We start from the raw sequence: 23,345 nt of genomic DNA, 5'->3' as shown, positions 1-23,345 counted from the left end.
ACCAAGGAGTTCTTAAGTAACAAAGAAGCCACAAATAACAGAGTCCAGGAACCCATTTGCTTTGAGCTGTCTGTTTAATTTCCACGAACATCTGATTGGCATTTCTAGTTTTCAAAACACGTCATTTACAGCACCATTGAATGCTCTTCACCAGCAACAGGTGTGCACGTGCACATCCATGGGGAGGGGGTTGGTTCCCATGCAACGAGCAAGAAGTTATTGAAACTCAGAAGTTTTAACAACCCCCACCCCAAATGCGATGCTACACTTTGGCAATCTTGCCCTTGAGAAGAGAAGGAGGATTTTAAAGCAACAAAACTCCACAATTACTGTAACATAACCTCAAGCCTCCAGGAAAGGATGGCTCTCCCGTGTCAACCCTTTCTGGATAGTGCTCACTCCAGTTCAGAGGCCATTCAGCGACTCTGGCATGAAGGCGCCAGTCCCACCTAACTAAGAAAAGTCCATGTAAATAGAAAGTCTTGGGTCAGGGTAGGGTAGTTAGAAAGAGAGGAAATGCCAGAAAACAACATATATTTTCCAGATGCTAAGAACATTTTCTACACTGAAGATTTGGATCCGATACAGGTTCTGCTTAAGAAACTGCTTTCCCGGTTTGACCACCTTGTTCCCACTCATGGTCACTTGAGTGGAAATACACTCTGAAGCACAAAGGGTGACAGGACATAAGGCAATGACAGAGCTCTAGAGAAGGCACACGTCAGTGATTGCTAACCAGATTCAAAACCCAAATACAAAGTGCAACCTAACTCAAGTCTCACGTAGAAAGGCTAGTCTCAAGCTTACTATGTGATCAGTGGCTGCCTCAGGTTACTAAGAGCTTCCCTCCAAGTGCGTGTCCCTGTAGCAAGGGTGGCTTCAAGCCTCAGCACAGCAAATGAAAGTCCTGTTAAAATACTGCTCGTAAACAGTAAATCCTGATGTAAGTATGGTGACGGATGCCTATAAAACCTGAACTCAGGAGGCTGGGGCTGCAGGACAGAGAGTTCCAGGCTGGGGGTGGGGGGAGGCTATGAATCCTGCAGAATAGAGTACACTATTGGACTTGGGAGGAGCAGATCCATCAATAATGCTTAAATATGATTATAGCTCGAGGTTTAGAAATAGAGAAGGGTTGGTAGTGCCCTCCCCCCCCCCCCAGGGAATACATGACAATGTCTAGAGGAACTTTTGGTTGTCATAGCTTGGGAAGATGATTTGGGAGTTGTGACTAGAAATCAACAATGCTACTAAATAATACATAATATGACCTGGACACACCTAGCTCAGAATGCCAACGTATCAAGATGGAAACTCCCTAACACCCACTCCATTGAATCTTGAAGTTCCTAATTTGCAGTGTGTGTGTGTGTGTGTGTGTGTGTGTGTGTGTGTGTGTGTAATGGAGATTGGTATCCCTGTGTGTGTTCATAATAACCAAATTGTCAAGAAATATCCCAGTTTTAAAAACTCCGATTGGAAGATGTGAAGGGAAGGGAAGCAATTCTTTCCTACAACTGGTGCTGACGCGCTGGAAGGAAGTGCTGTGCTCCACAGAGAAACAAATACAGGAAAGCACGAAAAATCCTAGAAGGATGGCACGCAGGACACCTAATACTAACCTGTCCCATACAGGGTGTGACACAGACTATAGAAAATTAGTCTTTGGGGTTGGGGATTGTAGCTCATCAGTAAAACGTGCCTCACAGCCTTGAAGGACCTGGGCCTGAGCACCACCCCTTCCAGGGGAAATGTGGAGGACAGGCAGGAAGGAGGAAGGTGGGAGGGGCTCTAGGATGAACCTGAGCATGCAGGGCGTGAACTGAAGGTCAGTGTTTACACAGGCTCAAAGAAACGAGATCGTCTTGTCCACCAGGTGCACAGCTGATCCAGGGAGGGGAAAACATCAAGCTCTTCTTCAGAGAATTAAAAATCAAGACAATCACGGATGCAGGAAACCCCAGACAAAAACACCAGGCAGCCAGGGTGGAGGTGTTAAACACAGCCATGTAGCAAAAGCATCGAACCCTTTCAACTAATGTCCAATTAGTAAACATGCTCTGGCTGTCTTCATACTGGCTCCTGTCTATAATTTGCTAGTTGAGTGTCAATCAAGGTTAAATTTAATTATGTTGGAACTAAGTGTACTTTCTTTCCATAAAAAAAAAAGTACTTCAGAAATTAAAGGATGTTATTTACATGCAAACTAAAATACATTCCTCTAGCTAGTAGGAGAAACTGTAAAATTATCATTCTTTTCCTTTAAGAATAAGGCACAGTGAATTGAGATTTGGACATTAGAGACAAATTTCTACTTTGGCTTCAACTAAGGCATGGAACAGAGTTGGCACAGCAGCGGCATCTGCATGCACATCCCCACGCTGGGCTTCCTGGGGAATCCTCTGGTCCCTGTAAGTCTACTTCACAGGTTTGGTGCCTAAAGTAGAAACTTTGTCTTTTTTCCTCCTCTGGCTTATAAAGTGCATACATAATCTAACACAATAAACTTCTGGGAATTAGAAAGGCTTTAGATATTTTTCTATTTACTTATGGGTGGTTGGTTTAGATCTAATCAACTTCTAAGGAACAAAGATTTCCCAATAACCCAGATCACAGCTGCCCATCAGCCTCCAAATTTAAGACTAATATTAAAAACACAAAACAAAACACCCTGAGTCGCACCATTTTGCCTGGGCTGGTTTTGAACTCCTAGGCTCAAGCAACTCTTCTGTCTCAGCCTCCTGAGTAGCCGGGACTATAGGCATGCGCCATGGTGCCCAATGAAGGCATTTTCTTTAAAATGATGCTTACATTGACAAGTGTGGCTGCCTTTTCTGTGACCGTGCACCACTTCTGATGAATCCTATGTAGTTTCTCAGAAGGATCAAAGCCTACGACAAGACCACTTTCAGTGAGCCTTGAAACTTGTCTAACAAGATGTTGGCTCCATCAGGTACCCCCATGTCATACCTCTGAGGCTTTGATTTAAACATGGATGCCAAACAAGGTATAAAAACACGGGACAGACATTTTTTGCACTTTCTTCTCTCAATACAGTTCAGTTATGTGCCTGAATCAGATCATAATTTATTTGAACTTAGTAACATGGGTCACAGACATAAAACTCTAAGAGCCTCTGAACACATTAAAGTCAGCAACCAAATTACTTTTCATTTCTCACTGGGAAATTAACTTTTCCACCCAGTTACTAGTTGGCAACTGCAATAAATACTTTAAAATATGCCTAATTAAAGCAAAGGCAAGCTAGCTTATTTGTTTAGCAAGAATGAGTATTCTCCCATTCCCAGAAGATTCATCTCCCCCTGATCAATGCTGCACAGATCAATGTGATCATAAAAGACTGTGAGGAATTCTGGATAAGAAAATCATTATCAGAACTAGATGCGGCAACAATCCTACCTGGAAACTTTCAGAGATGATAACTTGGTAAATAAGAAAAGGAGAAGGAACACATCATAGCCGCAGCTTAGTTCCAGCAGGAAGTAAACTTTAGCCACCTCACAAAGCAAAGCAACAGTCCAGAACCCACCTTTCCCTCCACCTCAGCAAAGCGTACCCCCTCTAATGTTTTGAGAGCACTCCCTGTCTTAAGAGGCAATCTGTCTTTCCATCTTAATAGCTATGCATTTTGCATTCATTTATTAGGTGTTCATGTCTCACGGTCCAAGAATGGACTTAAGAATATATACTTCTGCAATGCTATAAGTTCTATAAGTGCTATAAATAAGCTGACGTTCACCTTTTATGGTCTTTGAGGGGAAGAGAAGGAAACATAAGGTGCTTAACTTCTTTTCTACCCACTTAAGCTTTGAGCTCGCTTGAGAGTCAGCTAGAAGTTCCGATGGGTTTAAAAGCAAAGGCTACAGGGTTCATCTCGGTAACAGAGCAGTTCCTTAGCATGCACAAGCCCTGTATGCAATTCCCCAGCACCACAAGACAGACAAGACCGACTTCGAGTCCCATGTCATAGTCACTGAGTCCTTCAGCACTCCTGGTATATACATTAGGGCAATCTGCTTTAGGAAGTTCATGTCCATACTGAAACTGTCACAGAAAACCATGAGATGCCCAGGGTACTGGAAAGGGGTTATCCATCACATGAAAATCAGCAGGCTTGTTCCACTAACATCTCAAACAGCTGACCCCTACTGACAGGATACACACCCACAAAGCTCTTCCCATAAGCAGAGCTGGTGACACCAAAGTGTCTGTTCAGACATTTTGAATTGTGTGGGAACCCACTAAAAATGAGTACTGTTTTCATAATGTTGTCTCTCCTGAGTCTTGCTGAGAGTCTGTCCCTGCTCCCTTGGACAGCCATCCACATCGATGGCCACTTCTGGAGCTTCTATGCTTCGGTAAGACTCTCGAGAGGACCTGCCATTGTGCTCTGCACAACCGTTGACGAGAGCCAGAGGCAGTGTCCCCGGGGGACAGCACAGCTTCTTAGCGCAGCTCTGGGTGATGCAGGGAGCACTGCAGGTCAGCAAGAAGTCCTTCTGCTCCAGGGCTTCCTTCAAGTCCAGGGTTTCGAACTGGATAGTCACGTTGTGGATTCCAGCATGGTGGAAGATCTCTCGGATTTTTCTGCTGGCATCCTGGTATTCCGTGCCCTTCTGGTGTTTGATGTGCAAGGTGGCAATGATCTTCCCACTTATAAGTTCCCAGATGTGCACTTCATGCACACTGCTAATCCCAGGCACGGTAGACAGCTGGCTCACTACAATAGACAGGAGCAAACAAGAGCCAATAGTGAGTGCTGGAGTAGAACCTTGGAATCAAGGGGCTGGGTGGGGGAAGGAGGGGGGAACCTGTGTGCCTAGTCATGTCCCTCAAGGCTGTGTGTTTACCAAGGCCAACAGGAAGAACTGTCCCTCAAGACTCCATGTTCCCATAATCAGCCTTCCTTCTGATTTCCTATCCCACACAGTGTTAGCCTATAACAAGTAACTCAAGAGCTTGAGACAAAAGTTTGCAAGTTCAAGACCAGTCTAATAAGCTTAGGCTACACACGGACAGTCAGTTCCAAAGCAGCCTGCGCACTTAGACAGTTCCATGCCAGTCAGGACAACATAGGGAGATCCGATCTCAGACAGACAGACAGAGAGAGAGAGAGAGAGAGAGAGAGAGAGAGAGAGAGAGAGAGAGAGAGAGAGAGAGAGATGATGGGTAAATAGATGGATGATTTATAAATCAATAGATAAAGAGATGGATGAAAAACAGACAGACAGACACGTGGGCTAGTTTAGCGATATAGAACAAAAGTACTTACCAGAAATGCTGCTTCTAGGGATACATTCAAGGTCTCTAAGATGTTTAGCCTCTAAGGCACATAACTAAGGTGAGAATCTAGCCTCTCTAAGAGCAAAGCAAACTAGAATCTGTCTCTCCAGACAGGGCAGGAGCCGTTTAACACTGCCTTTCTAGTGTAATGTGCCACCAGGTAACTTCCGGCTCACGAATTTCAACTCACTAGAAGGCATTATCTAGCCCACCAGCGAATGACTTAGCTTTTACAGTGGGGGGAAAAGGAGTTTAAAATTCAAGGTCTTGCAGAGCTGCCTTAATAAAGTTAAAATACATCTTTGTTGTGAGGTCAAACAGCCCAAAAGGGGCTTTACCCAAGCTTTACATTCTCAAAGCTATGCAAATGAGTTAGAAAATCGAACTACAAAGGACCTTTGGATCTTGGAGCTGTGAATTATCATGCCAGGTCAAAAGCCACACAAAGCGTGCCTGCATCACATGCCTGCATCACATGGTACTCCAGGATGCTTCAGAGTACCCCCACTCAAGTGACACCCTGTGATCCCAACCCTCCGCACAACGTGCGAGTGTTTGTGGTCCTTGCTCATATGTGGGTCACTTACTCAGCTCTTCCATGTTGACCCCCTTGGGGACCATCTGCAGCAAGATGACAGCAGTCTCTTTGATCAGTGGGAAAGCTGACGATAAGATAATGATGACCATGACAACAGTCAAACTGGGGTCAATGTAGCACTGCCAGTTACACGGGTCTTCACGTCTCAGGGGCTGAACATAGAATATGATAGCCGTGATGACCACAACCACGGACCCCAAGGCATCTCCCATCACGTGCAAAAGAACACCTGCCAGGAAGGAACACAGACCAGTAAACCTCAGTACTGCGTGTCGGAACCACACAAGGACCGGTGATCCGAACTTCCAAGCTCATGAACGTTCTCTGCTGCTTTCTGTTAGAATGCTGAGTAGGTTAGAATTTTTAAACACAAGCCTAGTATGTGATGTCTACCTATAATCTCAGCACTTGAGAGGCTGAGACGGGAGGACAGCCTAAGCTACATAGTGAGACCATCTTAAAGCAGACAAAATAACAATAGCAACTGCTCAGAAAACAAAATCACAGGTCAGAGCAATGTGATGATCCAAGTAAATGGGAGGAGCACCTACCAGCAAACCTGGGGTGGATTCCCAGAACCCACATGATACAGTAAAGTAACTGACTCCTGAAAGATGGCCTCTGTCCTCTAACTTCTACATGCACACCCATGCATTCACACACACACACACACACACACACACACACACACACACGCACACGCACACACACACTAAACCAAAATGTAATGAAAATTATTTTAAAGATAAATGATATAATTGTATTTTAATTTCAATTTTTTTAATTGAAAAGAAGGAAAGGGAAAAAAATCTCAGGTCAGCAATCCAGGACCCAGAGAGCCCAGGAAGAGGAATGGTCACCATCTGACACTGATACATCACTATCACCATCAAAGGGCATCATGGGAAATGGAGCTGAGCAAATAATGCATTATCCTTTCAGACTAGCATCTGTACATTACATAATTTAAACTTTTGCTTCATTTTGTGTGTGTATTCTGCTACTGCCACAGCGTCAGACAGGACTATGACCCATTCAGTGTGGTTCTTCCTGTTCTCCGCTCCCCCTTTCCCTTTTCCACGTCTATTTCTCAATGGCCTGCCGTTATTTTTGAGACACTTAGTGTAGGAAGGCCTGAAGAGCTGGTGAAGTTTCCTCTGCAGAAAAAGCCATTTACCATAATCCCATAAAATTAAAAATCCACATGAAAGGATTAACACTGTAGGTCCTAAAGATCTTAGTCAATTAACTGCAGAAAATATGCAAAGATCTGGGTGCTGGGCTGTACGTGTACACTAAATTAGAATTTAGTAAATTCAATGATATCTGGTCAGAAGGATTAAAAATGTAGACAAAATATTTGCATTCCAGAAAGGAATACCGGAATCTTGCTCCTCAGAACCAGAGTGGCAGCAGCATCAACAACAGCAGCAACAGAAGCAGCAGTAACAGTAACAGCAGCATCAGTAACAACAATAGCAACAGAAACAACAGAATCAGCAACAGCAACAGAATCAACAGCAGCAGCAGCAACAGTAACAACAGCAGCAGCAGCAACAGTAACAGCAGCAGCAGCAACAGCAGCACTTTAGAAACAATCTCATGCTCATGAGGGTCCTGTCTTGATCTGATGCAGCACACCTCATAAAATCACACCAGTCAAGAGCCTCAAATCATCAGGACCTTGTCAACAGCCTATGGGGATGGTTCAGAAGCAGAAGCCCATGCTGCCTAGCCTGATGACTAGAGATTGACCCCCAATACCCACCCCTGCCCCATGGTAGAAAGAAGTAGAGGGCTGACCCCTACAAGCTTTCCTCTAATTTTACACATGCATATGCCATAAATAAATGTTTTTTAAAAAGAGTTCCTGTGACTGGCCATGGTGGTACCCACCTACAATCCAACTACTTAGAAGGCTGAGGCAGAAGGATGGAAAATTCAGGGTTAGGCTGGGCTATTTGGAGATTTCTAGGCCAGCCTGGGATACAAAGAGACTCCTAGGCCTCCTTTGGCCACATACTGTCTCAGGAAAGCAAAACAAAACCAAACAAAAAACCACCAACACAAACAAACAAAAATTTAGAAACTATGAAACTGCCCAGACCATAAAGTCTAAGTATCCAAAAAGCCACCCAGGGAAGAAGTAGTGGGTGGCATTCCAGCAGGGCAGTGTTGGAGGAAGAAGGTGTGTCAGGCCAAACAGTGGTGCTGGGCACAGCGTACTTGATCCCCAATGAATGTATGATGGAGCATGCCTTTAATTCCAGCAATCTGGAGGCAGAAGCAGACAGATCTCTGTGAGTTACAGGCCATCCAGGGTTACATAATAATAATATTAATGATAATAATAATAAGGCCTGGTCTAGAACAAAATACAATAATGGACTGTTGGATTTCTGTTATAAATGCTTAGAAATTCGGAGAGCAAAGGCAATCAACAATGCCACAGAAAGCATGGCTGAGCTCGAGTGTCTGGATGGAGACTCTGGCCAGGAAGCAGGAACTTCCAGAGCTTGTGTTGGGATTAAATTACATGCCAGCACATTCATCCCCTCCCCACCTCCAGCAGCCAGATCTAGTCCAAAGAGGAAAATTTACTGTGTCATTTGCATTCTTGATGTTCCTATCTCAGGACTTTTAGCCTCTCTTGAGTCTAATGGAGGTCACACCCTGCACTTCCTAGAGGCAGGCAGTGGAGGCTCAAAGACACACAGCTGTAGGGAAAGCCAGGGCAGTGGTTTGGGCCTATAATCCCAGCACTTCGCTGCCTTAGCTAGCTACAGGCTAACCTGGGCTACATAGTGCGAGCCTCTCGGGATCAGCGGCATAGTGTTAGAGGAAGGTGGATGCCTGGTCTGAATAGAGGGCCATTGCATCCTGTCCCACAGAAGCTTCTGCTCCCACCCCAGGTTTCCCAAACGTGATCCCCAAGAATCCCACATGATAACGGCCATCACACTTCTGCTCCCCACAATGCACACTAAAAGAGAGTACAGGCTTGCCCACAGGCCAGGAGGCATCTTCTCAATTGAGGTTCTCTTTCCCCAGATAACTCTAGCTTGTGTCAAATTGACATAAAACTAGCCAGCACACCACACTAGTCAAGGCTGAGGCAGGAGTGCAACCATTTAGTGGGATATGCCCAATGGAGAAGTAAGCCATCCACTTCTGGAGGTCAAAGGCATGTGTGGGCAGAGCCATGTGTGTGAGAAGAGAGCTGAGACTACAGCCCAAGTCTATAGCCAGGGTGACTGTTGGGAAAGTCACCACACTCTCTGGATTAGGTTCCCTGATCTGTAGAGAGAAGGATTGTTCATTTCCCCCAAGGTCTTTCTCCATCTTATTCTCTAGTCTTTCTCCTGAGTCATGGCTCCAGGCCCTAAGATTGGGACAGACCCATGCTTAGCCTGAGGTGGAGACAGGCTCAGACTGGCCACAAGCATCTTCAATGGAGACAGCGGGGCAGATAAATAATAGATAGAAGATAATAAATGGTAAGTAGATTGGTTGGTTGGTAATTAATAGATACACAGATGATTGGTTGAGGGAGAGAAGGAGAGAAACAGAGAGGAGGAGGGTGAAAAGAAGGAAGAAGAGGAGGAGGGAGAGGAGGGAGAGGAGGAGGAGGAGACACATGTGTATATCTAAGCCTCAGAGGGAAAGATGAATTTAAAGGAGTTTTTATTATAAAAGATCTCAAAAAATGCCATCACTATATTTCAAAAAGAAAATCCCAATACTGAGTCGCAGGGTTTTTTTTTTGTTTTTTGTTATTTAAATCTTCATTTAGAGTTTCAGGGCCTCACACGTCACTGTTGTTTTTGGTGTCTTTCCTACAGATCTCTTCTGATAATCAGAAGTGAGACTCTCGAGGGAGAGGAGAGAGGGAACTAGGGAGAGAAGGACGGAGGAAGGGAGGGAGGGTGAGCAGGCACTCTGTGGGTGACTAGCAGTATGCTATAGAGTTTGGATCTAAGTCTCATCCCAGAGTTCTCCTAAATCATACGAAGTTGAAAGTTCACTTCATCTTTGTCAAACCTCTCAAAGTCAAGATTGGGGATTTTCTGGGCAGAGTGACCCACACCTGTAACCTCAGCCCCTGGGAGGCTGAGAAGGAAAAGCTATAAACTCAAGACCAGCCTACATAGAGAGCAAAGCACTGTTCATCCCCCAACATACACAGGAGCACGCACACACACACACACACACACACACACACACACACACACGCACACACGCACGCACGCACGCGCACACGCACACACACATGCACACACGCACACATGCACACGCACACACACACATGCACACGCACGCACACACGCACGCGCACACGCACACACACATGCACACACGCACACATGCACACACACACATGCACACGCACGCACGCACACACTAAACACGTGCACACACACGCACGCACGCACGCACACACACGCACACACACACACATGCACACGCACGCACACACACACTAAACACGTGCACACACACACGCACACACGCACACGCACGCACGCGCACACACACGCGCGCGCATGCACACTCACACACACACGGACACACACGCACGGGCACACATACGCACACGCACGCGCACACACTCACGGACACACACGCACGCACACACACGCACACACACACGCACGCACACACACATGGACACACACGCACGCACACACACGCACACACACTCACACACTCAGAACTAAGACTAAGTTCACTTTACAGTGAGAATATCTAACCAAAAGATACAAAGGAGAGATGCTTGCTACAGCAGTGTCCAGTAAGAGAGATATCCCAGAACGCCCAGCACAGCTGACTTTGAAGATGGGGTAAGAAGGTGGATCATTAATTTTCTTCAGTAAGGCTCACCAGAACCCCAGCTTTGGACCTGGAAATGAGAGTTTTAATCAGGTTGCAATCCCTTTCTCAGCAAATTCTTACCATAAACAACTGGCAAAAAGAAAAAAATGGATGTCACACAGGACAGAGGCTTAGTAGTGGGGCCACTTCACTTTTGTTTGTTGTTTGTTTTGTTTTTCCATCTTTAATGACAAGTCAACACCAAGCACATGCAAATACCTGCAATTCCAGCAGTAAGGGGACTAAGAAAAGAGGACTGCCACAAGTTCAAGCTCTGTGTGCCCTACATACTGAGTACCAGGCCAGCCATGGCTAGATAACAGGACCCTGTCTCAAAACAATCACAGCCAGTTATGATAAGCTGCAATGCGGCTTTGGGGATGGATCAATGGTGTAGCTTGTGTTTAGTATGGACAAGGCCCTGGATTCCATTGCCAGCTATACACACACACACACACACACACACACACACAATCTTCATAAAAACAAATAGATGCATGTCAGTAATATTCATGAAAGTAGCCAACCAAGAGTAGCAGTAATGGACTCTGCTAAATGCAGATCAGACGAAACTGGCATTGAGTTGTAGAGTTCATGAGAACATGACACAGATGTGTGAGAGTCAGGAGAACATGATAGAAACGTGTGAATATGAAGATAACTTGACACACATATGTGGAAATCAGGAGAACATGAACACAGATGTGTGGGAATCAGGTGAACATGATACATATATGAATATGAGGATAATATGACACATATATGTGGAGATCAGAAGAACATGACACAGGTGTGTGGGAATCAGGAGAACACGATACATATAGGAATATGAGGACAATATGACACATATATGTGGAGATCAGAAGAACATGACACTGAGGTGTGGAGACCAACCTGGCACTGATATGTAAGGTTCATCAGAACATGATATGTGAGTGAATTTGAGGAGAATGTGACACATATGTGGAGGTCAGGGGAACATGGTTCTGATATGTAGGGATCGGGAGAACACGGTATTCGTATGTGGAGCTCAAGAAAACATTTCGCTGATAATGTGGTGGCCAGAAGAACATGATGCATCTGTGGAGATGAGAATAACATGACACAAATGTCGGAGTCAGGAGAACGTGGCCAGGATATGTGGGGATCTGAGGAACATGATACATATGTGGAGATGAGGAAAACATGGCACGCATGTGGAGGTCAGGAGAACATGGCATTATTTGGTACTCAGTGGAACTCGGGAGACCATGACAGGGACATCTAGGGATCAGTGGGATATGATACATATGTAGCAATCAAGAGGTTATGACACTGATAGGTGACGCTCATGAGAACATGACACATATGTGTAACTCAGAGGAACATGGCGCTGATCTGGTCAGCCCAGGAACAGGCAGCTTCAGCGTGGCTTAATTAGAGCAAAGATAAATCATTAGCAACCAGCTTCTCCCTCAGAATCAATGCGATGATTAGGCAAGAGGAGAGGGTCATAGTCTGCAGGTAACTGACCCACTTCCCAGCACACTGTTGCTTTCCTAAAAGCAGAAGTACTCACAGCACAGACCCGTGAGTCAGGGAAAGGAGCCGGAGCTAGCCCACAGACAAGCCTACCTCTGATATTGAGTGCTTCAGACTTCTTCTCTTTTTTCGTCGTCTCTTCTGGTTCATTCTCGGTGTTCAGGGAATCACCTGCATTCAAAGAAGAAACCTTGTGTTGTGTATGAGTTCTACAAACAAAAAGAACCAATGATCTCAAAATGCGGTTTTGTTATTTTCAATTCCTCTTAGCATACAGGAGTCCCCCGCTTCTCCTACACTCAGCCCAAATAGGTACCTTTTAACCCAGAGGAAGCCCGAGGTCCACCCTTGGTCTTCACACACACAGCTTTCAAATTAAAAACGGGACAAGGATAAGCCTACACCTATCCCCCAGATCCTCAATACCCAAGAGGCAGGAGATAGCCCTGACACCGATGTCAGGGGAGGAAACATCCAGTTAGCACCGGAGAAGGGGCAGGATAGGAAATGCTCCGTTGCCCAATAGTTAAGAATTGATTTCCAAGATCAATACTGCCACAGGAGAGGGGAAGATAAGGACTACAGGGTCAAGAAGGAGAAAGAGAGGAAAATGGGGCGGGGGAGGGGGGAGAGAAGGCAAGCAAGGAAGGAGAACGAGGAGGGAGGGAAAGATGGAGAATTAAGTGAGAAGAGAAGCGAAGGGACTTTTTGATAAATCAGTCAAGAAAACGAGCCGAAAAAGAGGTAGTGGATGAGTAAAGGGGTCCAGATGCCAGGAGGAGGAGGGAGAATTGAGGGAAGAACAAAGTGCTCCCAGTCCGGAAGGATGCAACCGAAAGGCACCTGCTACATTAGAGAACACGGTCGCGCCCTCCTGCTGCTTTCTTCCGGCCGAGGACCCCCGGAGAGTCACTGCTGTGCCCGAGCCAGGAGCTGTGGCTGTCGCAGCCTCTTGGGGACACCCCAAAGCGCCACGAGGATCCCCCTGGCTTGGCTGCTGCGAAGGGCGGGTCCGGCGACCCCGCGTGCAGCGGGAGAAGCAGGCGCCGCAGTCCTGGAAGATGAGCAGCCCCACCACGTTGACCGCCAGCCCCAGGGCTCCCACGATAAGCACCAGCTCCGGGTCGTCGATGCGCTCGGGCCGCGCAAGGCGCAACACGGCCTCCACGAAGATGGTGAAGCAGAGCGCAGTGAGGAAGACTGCGTTGCTGAGCGCGCCCACCACCTCGGCCCGCACGTAGCCGTAGGTGGCACTGGAGCCGCGGGGACCGCGCCGCGCGATGTAGCCGGAGCCCAGGCCCACGCACAGCGAGATCAGGTCTGACAGCATGTTGAACGAGTCCGAGAGCAGCGCGATGGAGTTGCCCAGGTAACCCGACACCAGCTCGGCCACGAAGAAGGCCGCGGTGAGCACCAGCATGAACAGCAGCCGGCACGTCTTGCCTGAGTAACGGCCCATCTCTACAGCCCGCTGCGCCCCGCAACAGGTTGGCGGGGGGGGTGGGGGGGGCGGTCTGGAGCCCACCTCCTGCTGCAGGCCCGCCCTTACCCGCCCGGACCTTTTATGCTTCCAGCTCGCGCTCGCGGGACCAGAGTCTGCAGGAGTGGCCCCAGAGTCGCAAAGGCCACCTCCCGGGGCCCCTGCCCCTCCTCCCTCGCCGCCCAAGCTTGATTTGGCTGGTGGCCACCAGCCTGTGTCTCCTTCTAGGTCTGGGCTGGAGACCGGAGCTGCTGGGAGGAGGGGCGCATTGGGATGTCAATCTTCTTAAATCTCCACCTCCACCCTCTCTGAGAGAGAGATGCACGGGATGGTCCCGCTCCTCCAACTCCACCCCGCCTTCACCCCTGGGCTACTACAGATCTGTGTATGCCGCTGATAAGGACCTAGGCTGTAGTGGGTGTGCGCACCGCTGCCTACGTGCCCAGATGCGAGTTGCAGGGCAGATTCCATATGAGCTGGTGGAGCCTAGTGCCCTTAAAGGTGTTTCCTGCTTTTCCACTGGTTAAATGGTATCTCATTCCTCCCGTTAACCCCTGTCCCTGAACCCATAGTCAAAACCCTTTATCCTTTCTTCTTCACAAAGGCCACGAATCCTATTACTCCCTTATAGCACAGTATCGCCATCTCCCTTTTAGGGGTCTCTATCTGAGTCGAGCTGTCTACAGAGGAGAGGAAGGCAGGCAGCCCAGGGTGCATGGCTGCCACTGCTATTAGCATTAGTATGGAGCACTGGTATAGCACTCCAAGGCTGGGATTCTTTGTGTCCCTTGGCCATCAAAGAAGCCAGGTTTGGTCTCCTTTCCTAGTCTGTCAGAAAGAATTTCTACTGCCCCTAAAGGTGACCCTATACTCATAGTTCAATTGACCCAATTTTTTTTTTCCAAATAGACCCTGTTCCAAGTGACAATCACTCAAAGGGAACATGTCCTGGACTTGAGAGTCTACACTGCAGCCCCTTCAGAAAGGGTATTTGCTGTTGGTCACTTCGGAGACAGAAGTTGGTAACCATCGACTGAGGTATCGATGTGATAGGCTTTGGTTTGGAGGAATGTGGGTTTGGGGACTTTGGATTTGGAAAGCAGTGGAATGCTCTAAGCGGGGCTCAGTGAGCCATCCTAGCAGGAATATGGAAGACTTTGTTGCTGAGGGTGATTTGAACTGTGGAAGCCTGGCTCTAGAGGTTTCAGAGGAGAAGGATTTTAATATGTGGTGACCTTGGGGCAAGACCACAACAGCTAAGTTTAGGTTCGGGCATGGCAGTACGCCCCTTTAATCCCAGGAGGCAAAGCCAAGCTGATCTCTGAGTTCAAAGTCAGTCTACAGAGCAAGTTCCAGGACAGCCAAGCTTAGGCAGTAAAGGAGTTGGAAAACAGAAATCCGGTGATACTGTAATAGAACAAGGGGGCCATGTTCCAGCCCCAGCAAGCAGCAACTTCAGCACGTGGCTCTGGCTTTAGGGTCAAGAACAGAAGGAACTACTGGGACAATGGATGCTGGTTGACTGTAGCTAAGAAATCAGCAGTGATTAAGAAGAGACCAGCATCACCGAGGTGAAATCGGAGAAGTGTTTCCTGAGAGCACAGAGAAGCTGTGTTCCGGAGGTAGCTAAGGTTGTCTACAAGTTGCCTTGCTCATGGTGTCTGTTCACAGCAGTAAAACCCTAGCTAAGACAAGTGGGGTGTGGATGGGGGAGCCCTGTGCCTCACTCATTTTAGGAAGGGTCTGAAGGCAAAGCACAATAACCGTGTCTCCCCATAAACTTTAACCACCCTCATGGAGAAAATGCACAGGGTTGGAGCTTGGAAATACATTCTATGCCTTCCTCAAAGCAAAGCCAACGAGCAAGGGACAGTGGTGCAGCAAGGGACAGTGGTGCAGCAAGGGACAGTGGTGCAGGCATTTACTCTCAAATGTCCTAGAGGATTGGCTTGAGACTGGAATCCACTAACAAAACACTCAACCTAAAAAAGAATAATACTGATAATTTGGATTGAATTTACTCTTGCCAGCCCTGTACACGCATATAATGTATTGGGATTATTTGCAGTCCCCACCCTCGGGTCTACTTCTCATACCCCGTGAAGCCCCCTCTTCCCTCTGAGCCTTCTCCTGAAAGCATGTCCATTTGTTTAGTTTCTATCACACCGTATTTATCGTGTGTTTGTGTGTGTGTGTGTGTGTGTGTGTGTGTGTGTGTCGGGGAGGGGTGTGCTCTGCGTATGCATGGCACACATGCTACGGCTTACGGGAGGTCAGAGGTCAACTCTGGGGAGCGATGCTCTCACTCCAGCATGGTACTCTCTGGGATTGGATTCAGAGCACCAGGCTTGGTGCCAAACACTTTTATCTGTTGACCCACCTTTCCAAACCACCCACCCTCTTTTTTTTTGTTTTATTTTGTGGCCTACTCTGTTTAATCAGGGTAGCCCATGTCTACCTTCTAGCCCTATTCGTTGTCTGAATCTTGAAGCATGCCTCTATTTTTTCATAGTCTATGAAGGTCCCTATCAATAGTATTAAAATATCCCTGATCAAAAGTCCCTATCTTGTTACTAGATAAATCCCCAAACGCAAGAAACTTAATAATACTCCTCTTTCAGCCAGGCAGATAGCTCATGGCTGTAATCTCAAACCTGTAGGCTGGCCTACAGATAGAGACAGCTTGTCTTAAACAAACAAACAAACAAACAAACAAACGAACGAACATTTCCAGGAGAAATACCCATACACTGAGAATCTAAGGAAATTCTTTTTTAAAAATTAATAAATTATAAATAATATAGAAGAACTACTAAGATAAAGACAATGGCAGTTGTAAGCTATGTGGGCATGAACAAGTCCCTTTCTCGTCTGGGACTGTCAAGGGGAGTGGATGACCATATACTAAGGATTAAACAAATTAATGTGTAAAGTGCTCCAAACAGTACTTCGAATACAGTAAGCACCCAATAAATGCTGTAGTTATGGTGTGGTTAGCAGTAGTCCAGCACACATGTAGTACAATCACTACTAGTCCCCGGAGGAAATGCTAATACACACTAGAGATGTTTCAAGTGCTCTTCCCAGTATACAGCCCATTTTTTCTTCAAACATGGAACCTCTAAAACATTTGACATATGATAGCAATAGTGGGCCTGGGAGTATAGCTCAGTCGCTTAGCACATGCAGGGACCTGGGTTCAAATCCAGACACTGCAAGAAAAAAAAAAAACACTGACAGAGCTAAAGCGTTCCTTCCCAGTTAATTGTATTTCTCAGTCATTCACAGCAGAAGAAAAACCAGAAATCAGCAGAAGCATATCACTTGTGCCTCCTGGTTAGTCATTCTCCCAGCCAAGGGCAGATAAGAATTGGGTCACTGGCCCAGGAGCAAGACAATAAGAACTAGAAAGCCAGAGCCTGAGGACCAGGAGTTGTCACAGGTGTCTGATGTCCCCGTCCTCAGCCAGGTTCTGACCATAAAGAAAGGTAAGTGTTCCAGACACTACCAATAAAATGTGCTGTAGAAAAGTGGGATGTGTATGTGGCAGTGTGTGTGTGTGTGTGTGTGTGTGTGTGTGTGTGTGTGTGTGGTGTATGTACATGTTACATTTGCATAGGTGTGTGTGCACATGCACACTCACATGGTTAAGACCGCCTTTCTCAGTCAGTTCTGCTTGGGGTTTCGGGGGACTGTGGGTAGGGAGAGGCCATAGTATCTCACTGAAGCCAAACGTCGTGCTTAGCTAGGTTGGCAGGCCAGGAGCTGCAGTGAGCCACCTGTCTACAGCTCTTCAGCGCTGAGATGACAAGCGTAGAGTCTGCTGAGCTTCTCAAATGACTCCTGGGGATGGAACTCAGGCCCCCACCCTTGCACATTACTGCCTGGGTCATTGCCGCAGCCCCCATGTCCATGTTTCGGTTAACTTACACTATATGGCCTACTAAATTACTTGATGGACACACAAGCTGCCTTTCCGGTGTATATTCCCACAGTTTTGTGTTATTGAGCTCCTGCTTGGAGCCCTGGAGGGAGCACTTGCAGGCATTTGGAGTTCTGGAGGGAGCACTTGCAGGCATTGTTAGCTCATCTCACCCCCCAGCATCCTCTTGCAGTAGTCCAAACTTATGAAACATTGTTTTATTAGAAACTATTTTATTGCTGAAGAAGTTGAAGCCTGGATATTTTAACCACCAAGGCAATGTCATACAATCTGAAAATGACAGGAGTGAGCTCTGACCTGGCTATGGACTGCACGAAGCTTGTTTTCTTCACTTATAACAGATTGATCTTTTTAAACTGCTTTTGTTCTACACAAGCAGCGTTTCATTTATTTGTTTTCACTCTGAGATAGGGTCTTGTTGTGCAGCCCAGGCTGGTTTCTAACTCAGTCTTCCTGTCTTAACCTCCCAGTGCTTGATTATAAATTCCCATTTGGATGGCCCAAAACTTGACGCAGTACAGCTCATAAATTCAGGGATTATCATACTCAAGATTCTTTCTCCATTGGTGTCTTGTTTTTCTATATCAGTGTTTTAAATGTGACTTTAGAAATAAGTAAGTCAGCTAGTAAGAGTTCAGCAGGTACAGGAACTTGGCACCAAGCCTGATGTCCTGAGTTCAATCCCGGAAACCTACACGGTGAAGAGAGAACTGACTCCCGCAAGTTGTCCTCTGACCTCCCCTGAGCACCGTGGCCTACAACCATTCGTGTACACAGACACACACACTTGATACACACACACACACACACACACACATAACACAGAGAGATACACAGACACACGGAGACACAGACACACACACTTGATACACACACACACCACAGAGAGATACACAGACACACAGAGACACAGACACACACACTTGATACACACACAGAGAGACACAGACTCACACAGACTCACATAGACACACATCACACACATACCACATACATACAGAGATAGACACACAGATACAAATAAATAAATAAATAAATATGAAAATTAAATTAAAATACTAAGTCAACCAACCATGGTCTTTGAGGTTGGGCTGACTTGGAACTAAACCTGAGCTCTGCTGTTTGCTACAAGTCATGTGACCTGGGCGGGGTCCTCACATCTTCTTCCTCATTAGTGCTATAGCAGTAACAGCATCTAACTCATGGGCTGTCATGAGACTCACATAGGGAAATGTAGAGCCATAAAGAAGATTCAGCAAGTGCTTATGGGTAACTCCTCCCCCCGAGTTCTGCAGTCCAGTGGGGTGGAGGTGGACAGTTCTTTCACCAAAGGACTCAGAGCTTTGGTCTGTGTGATACACTTAAGGGCAGAGAGGCCAGGCTAGCTGGGATCCTCTGTGTTCCGAACCTTGTTAACTCTGGTCTGTGGTGATTTCTAGAGAAACTTTAAAGATTTGCTAAGAGCTTCGTTTAAGAAGCAGAGACATTTATACAAACATTAAGTAACCATTTCAGGGCTGGCAGGGTGGCTCAGCAGGTCAAGGCTCTTCACAAGCAAGAGTGGGGACCTGAGCTCAATCTTTGCAGCAAAGGTAAATGGGGATGGAGAGAGGTAAATGTGGATGGAGAGAGGTGATTCCAGCAAACTGTCCTCTGACGGCCACACACACACACACACACACACACACACACACACACACACACATAAGGTGTTTGGGGTTTGGGCGTCGTTGTTGGTGGTGGTGGTTTTTTGGCTTGGTTTGGTTTTGTTATAGATTTGTACAGAGCGCCGAGGATGATGAAGGTTTCCCTTCAGTGTTTCAGAATACACCACATCTGGGAGATTCTTGAGCTAATGTGATGACTCATGTCTTTTTTATGACAGACCTGTAAGATGGGAACAGCCTGAAGCCAGCCAGCAGCCAACATCACTTTGAACAGGTCGCTGATAAAGCCAAATGAGTCCCTTTGAGAGCAGAGGCCGCTGGAATTCACCTGCGGTTATGGACACTGTGACTTTGGACTGCAGGTCTCACCCCTTCTCCAGGTAACAAGGGCAGCCCAGAGAGTCACTACGACACTGACTGCTGCTTGTCAACTCAGATCTAGAATCAGTCGCTTGGGAAATATGGGAAATCCTGATGGATTAACTGCAGTGGGAAGCTAGGCAGCACTATTCCATGATCTGGGTTCCTGGGCCGTTCGAAAAGTAGAAAGGGTGTTGAGCAGGGTGTGGAATTCTCAGCGATTCCTGAGGGCTCAGAGACATCGATTCCTGAGAGCTCAGAGACATCGATTCCTGAGGGCTCAGAGACATCGATTCCTGAGGGCTCAGAGACATCGATTCCTGAGGGCTCAGAGACAGCGATTCCTGAGGGCTCAGAGACAAGCTGCCCTGCCTCCTGCTCCATGACTTCTTCACTGGGACACACTGCGTCCTCGAAGTCTCAGCTCAAACCAGCCCTTCCTTTCCTGAATGGCGTTTGTCAGGTGTTCCTCACAGCAAAGAGAAGAACAATGAATAGGGGAACTCTTGTACTCAAGGCCTGCCTGTGGAGGTGTGGGAATGATTTGTGACTGGGGCAAGAAGAGGAGAGCATTAGAGGCCAAACCAGGAAGTTCGGAAACACCTCCCATTCAGAGTTCAACACTACATACTGTATCATGTGAAGTCTGATGGGGGCAGGGGGGGGCAAGGGGGGGAAGTAGTCAGCTGTGAGACTTCCAATTCAAATGAAGGAGAAAGAATACTCAAAGTTTAAAAATATATATATAGAAAATGCCACCTTGGTGTTTATTCTAAACCATAGCCTTAAGGGCAAGTAAAATTCTGTATTGTTTCATAATGTACAAAAAGATTGTATGTACTATTTGAAGCTGTCAGAACTAACTCACACACACATCTTTCTCCACTGCTGGACTTACCTTAAACTTTAGACTACGTGAAAATGAAACTGTCCATTGTCCAGGAAAATATGAGAAATAGCTGTTCTTAGTTAGAACCCCTGTTGGCTGAGTGTGGCAGTGAATGCTTGCACACCCCAGCCCTTGGGAGGCAAAGATAGAAAGGTCACAAGCTCCAGGTCAGCCTGTTCTACACAAAGAGGCTCACACCATCCTAGACAACGTAGGGAAATGCTGTCACAAAGACTGTAGTTAGCGAAAACCTCCGGACACGTCCCCAGTGCACCGGTTACACACCCGTGGGAAAGCATGGGGACACACATGTCAAGATCTCAGTTCCAGTACCAGCTCTGTCAGATGTGAGCCTGCCTGTCACTTGTGTTCCCATTATGAGCTACACATAGGGTACCACCCTCTTCCATGGGAATCAAATAAAATAGCATGTGTGCTCAGCCAACATACCACCAGCAGAGAAGCCGCAGGCAGCCCCTCCCCATTAGCATCTCACTGCCAACCTCCCCAGAACTTGACTTCTTTCACTAAGTAGCGTGGTAAGAGCATCTTTGAGAGGTATTTAGAATGTTACCTTTTTCATAAAATTGTCTACTTTCCCTTGGCCAAATTAATCTGGTTTAATTGGCTTAGAACTAACTAGTTACTGGTCAGCAGAGTATTTTATAAAACTAAACATACTTAAAGGGTTAGGGAATGTAGCATTGGTGGCATAGAGCCTGCCTGGCATATGTAAGACCCTGTGTTCAATCCGTCCACCACCGTCACATACACTGTCAACAACAACAATAGCAATAGCAACAACATCAAAACCAGAAGGTTGACTGGACGTTGGAAAGATGGCTTAGTGAAGACCATGTCTTGCTCTTGAAGAAGATGTAAGCACCTATGTGAGGTAGCTTATGATTTGGTTATGAGTACCCACCTGAGGTAGCTCCAGGTGATCGGATGCCTTCTCTGGGGCTCTGAGGGCAACAGTGCCCAAAGGTAAACACACCCAGATACGCATATGTATAGTTTATTCTCTAAAACATGTATTAAAATAAATGTATTATAAATCTTCACTCTAAGTGTCTCAGTCTTTGTGTATCTTTGTCACCTGTTGGTCAGTCATCATGAGAGAAAATGCAGAGGGGAAGACACAACTCCCTATGATCATAAACCTGTTTAATTTTCAAATGAGGTCTGCAGGTGACACAAAGATGTTATACTGTCCAGAGGAGCCCCAGATTCCCAAGCCGTGGCTTTCTAATCCATAAAATACAAATAAAAACCTTGTACCACTTTCTCTATAAGGTTGTTTCAAACATCAGATAATGAAAGCACAAAGAAACAGACATGTGAAAGGCTCTGCTGCAGACATAATCATGAAACCACGGACCCTTTATCCACACTGTTGTAGAGAGGAAGCCCAGCGTTTTAAATGCATCATGGAAGAGTTCAGGTTGCATAGAAAGTCCTCTCTGCCTCTTTATGGGAACATCCTTTCACCTTGGACAAAGAGACCGGTACTGTAGTCATACACAGTATTCCCTAGACTCCTCTAGGTCTTAGGAGATGGAACACCAGAGCCTTCCTCTTTTTGCATCCCTGACGTCATATGCTAAGCCACTACAGAGGCAAAGCCATGGGCCCAAGCAACCATGGACTGATACTTGGAAATCACAAGGCAAAAGAAAACGAAAGCCTTTTCCACCTTGTCCATTGTTCATCTCAGGTAACAGAAAATTAACATGGCCATGTGTTAATCAGGGTTCCTTAACCCTGGCCACAGGGCTTGGTTAAGGGATGGATGGACGCTTAATTCCAAACAGACAGTTCTTCCGTGTAGAGGTCACCCAGGGTCAAGGTTCTTCCATGTAGAGGTCACCCAGGGTCAAGGTCCTTCTAAATGAATTTGGAGAACGAGGAGCTCCTGTCCTTGTGTGGAGAATGTAAAGATGTGACTGGGAGTTCCTGGTAACCAGGCCTTCCCATCATCCTTTAGTCCACAGTAGGAAAAGAAGCAGGGCCACGAATGACTAAGAGAATGGTGTGGAATTCAGTCATGTATTAGGATGGAACCTCCCAGGGTACTATCTTTTTTTCTCCTCCTCTTTCGCTGTTGTTTCTCCCTCCTCTCTTTTCTTCCCTACTCCAATTCTTCCCACCCTCAACTCCACTCTGTTGTTAATCTCAGTCTCAGGGCTTTGACTTTAGATTCAGGTGAATTTCCAGATAAGTCTCCTGGAGCTGGCCCTTATCAGGTCCCAAACCTTATATTTCCGGCTAATTCCTTGTGGCTATCCAACACAAATTGCAGAGATAGCCTCTTGTCTTTCTGCAGCAACTGACATCAGCATCACCCTAGAGAGTTAGGCCAGAGAGACGGTCCCTAATTCCTGCCTGTCTCCCACCCTTCAGCCCACCAACAAACTTGTTCCTTGTAAAGTGTACTCAGAAGAAACACTACTCTGGCCCCCCCAGAGCCTCTACAGCAGCCGCCTCTCCTTACCACTGTGGATTAAACAACCCTCCTTTCACCCACTGCATTCCAAGGCGCTGTTTCCTATTCATGTATCTCTAATCAGACAATTCTACTTAAAACAACCGCCCAGGGACTGGTGAGATGGCTCAGTGGGTAAGAGCACCCGACTGCTCTTCCGAAGGTCTGGAGTTCAAATCCCAGCAACCACATGGTGGCTCACAACCATCTGTAACAAGATCTGATG

At 46.6% G+C, this 23,345-nt stretch overlaps 1 protein-coding gene and 1 long non-coding RNA gene across 2 annotated transcripts; one reads left to right on the top strand and one right to left on the bottom strand.

Annotated features, from left to right (window-relative positions):
- Window positions 1-55: 55 nt before the first annotated feature.
- Slc30a10 (solute carrier family 30, member 10) lies at window positions 56-13,970 on the bottom strand. The gene is made up of 4 exons (NM_001033286.2): window positions 13,139-13,970; window positions 12,389-12,466; window positions 5,892-6,131; window positions 56-4,741 (listed from the first exon to the last, which is right to left on the bottom strand). The coding sequence occupies exons 1-4, from the start codon at window positions 13,752-13,754 to the stop codon at window positions 4,263-4,265; spliced, it is 1,413 nt and encodes a 470-aa protein (NP_001028458.1). The 5' UTR covers window positions 13,755-13,970; the 3' UTR covers window positions 56-4,262.
- Gm2061 (predicted gene 2061) lies at window positions 13,250-21,702 on the top strand. The gene is made up of 3 exons (NR_040305.1): window positions 13,250-13,782; window positions 14,685-14,813; window positions 19,604-21,702. It is a non-coding gene; the product is annotated as a predicted gene 2061 (long non-coding RNA).
- The last annotated feature ends 1,643 nt before the right edge of the window (window positions 21,703-23,345 follow it).

Source organism: Mus musculus, chromosome 1 (assembly GCF_000001635.26).
Source record: "Mus musculus strain C57BL/6J chromosome 1, GRCm38.p6 C57BL/6J".
Taxonomy (NCBI): domain Eukaryota; kingdom Metazoa; phylum Chordata; class Mammalia; order Rodentia; family Muridae; genus Mus; species Mus musculus.
The sequence above is the reverse complement of the archived record's forward strand: the minus strand, read 5'-3'. Positions and strand labels throughout refer to the sequence as shown.

Excerpts from the sequence above, each read along its gene's own strand:
- Slc30a10 (NM_001033286.2), bottom strand. The coding sequence starts at position 13,754 with ATGGGCCGTTACTCAGGCAAGACGTGCCGGCTGCTGTTCATGCTGGTG. Across the intron at positions 12,467-13,138 it reads CGTGTTCTCTAATGTAGCAG|GTGATTCCCTGAACACCGAG; the intron begins GTGCCTTTCGGT and ends CTTTGAATGCAG. Across the intron at positions 4,742-5,891 it reads GGTCAACATGGAAGAGCTGA|TGAGCCAGCTGTCTACCGTG; the intron begins GTAAGTGACCCA and ends TGTCTATTGTAG.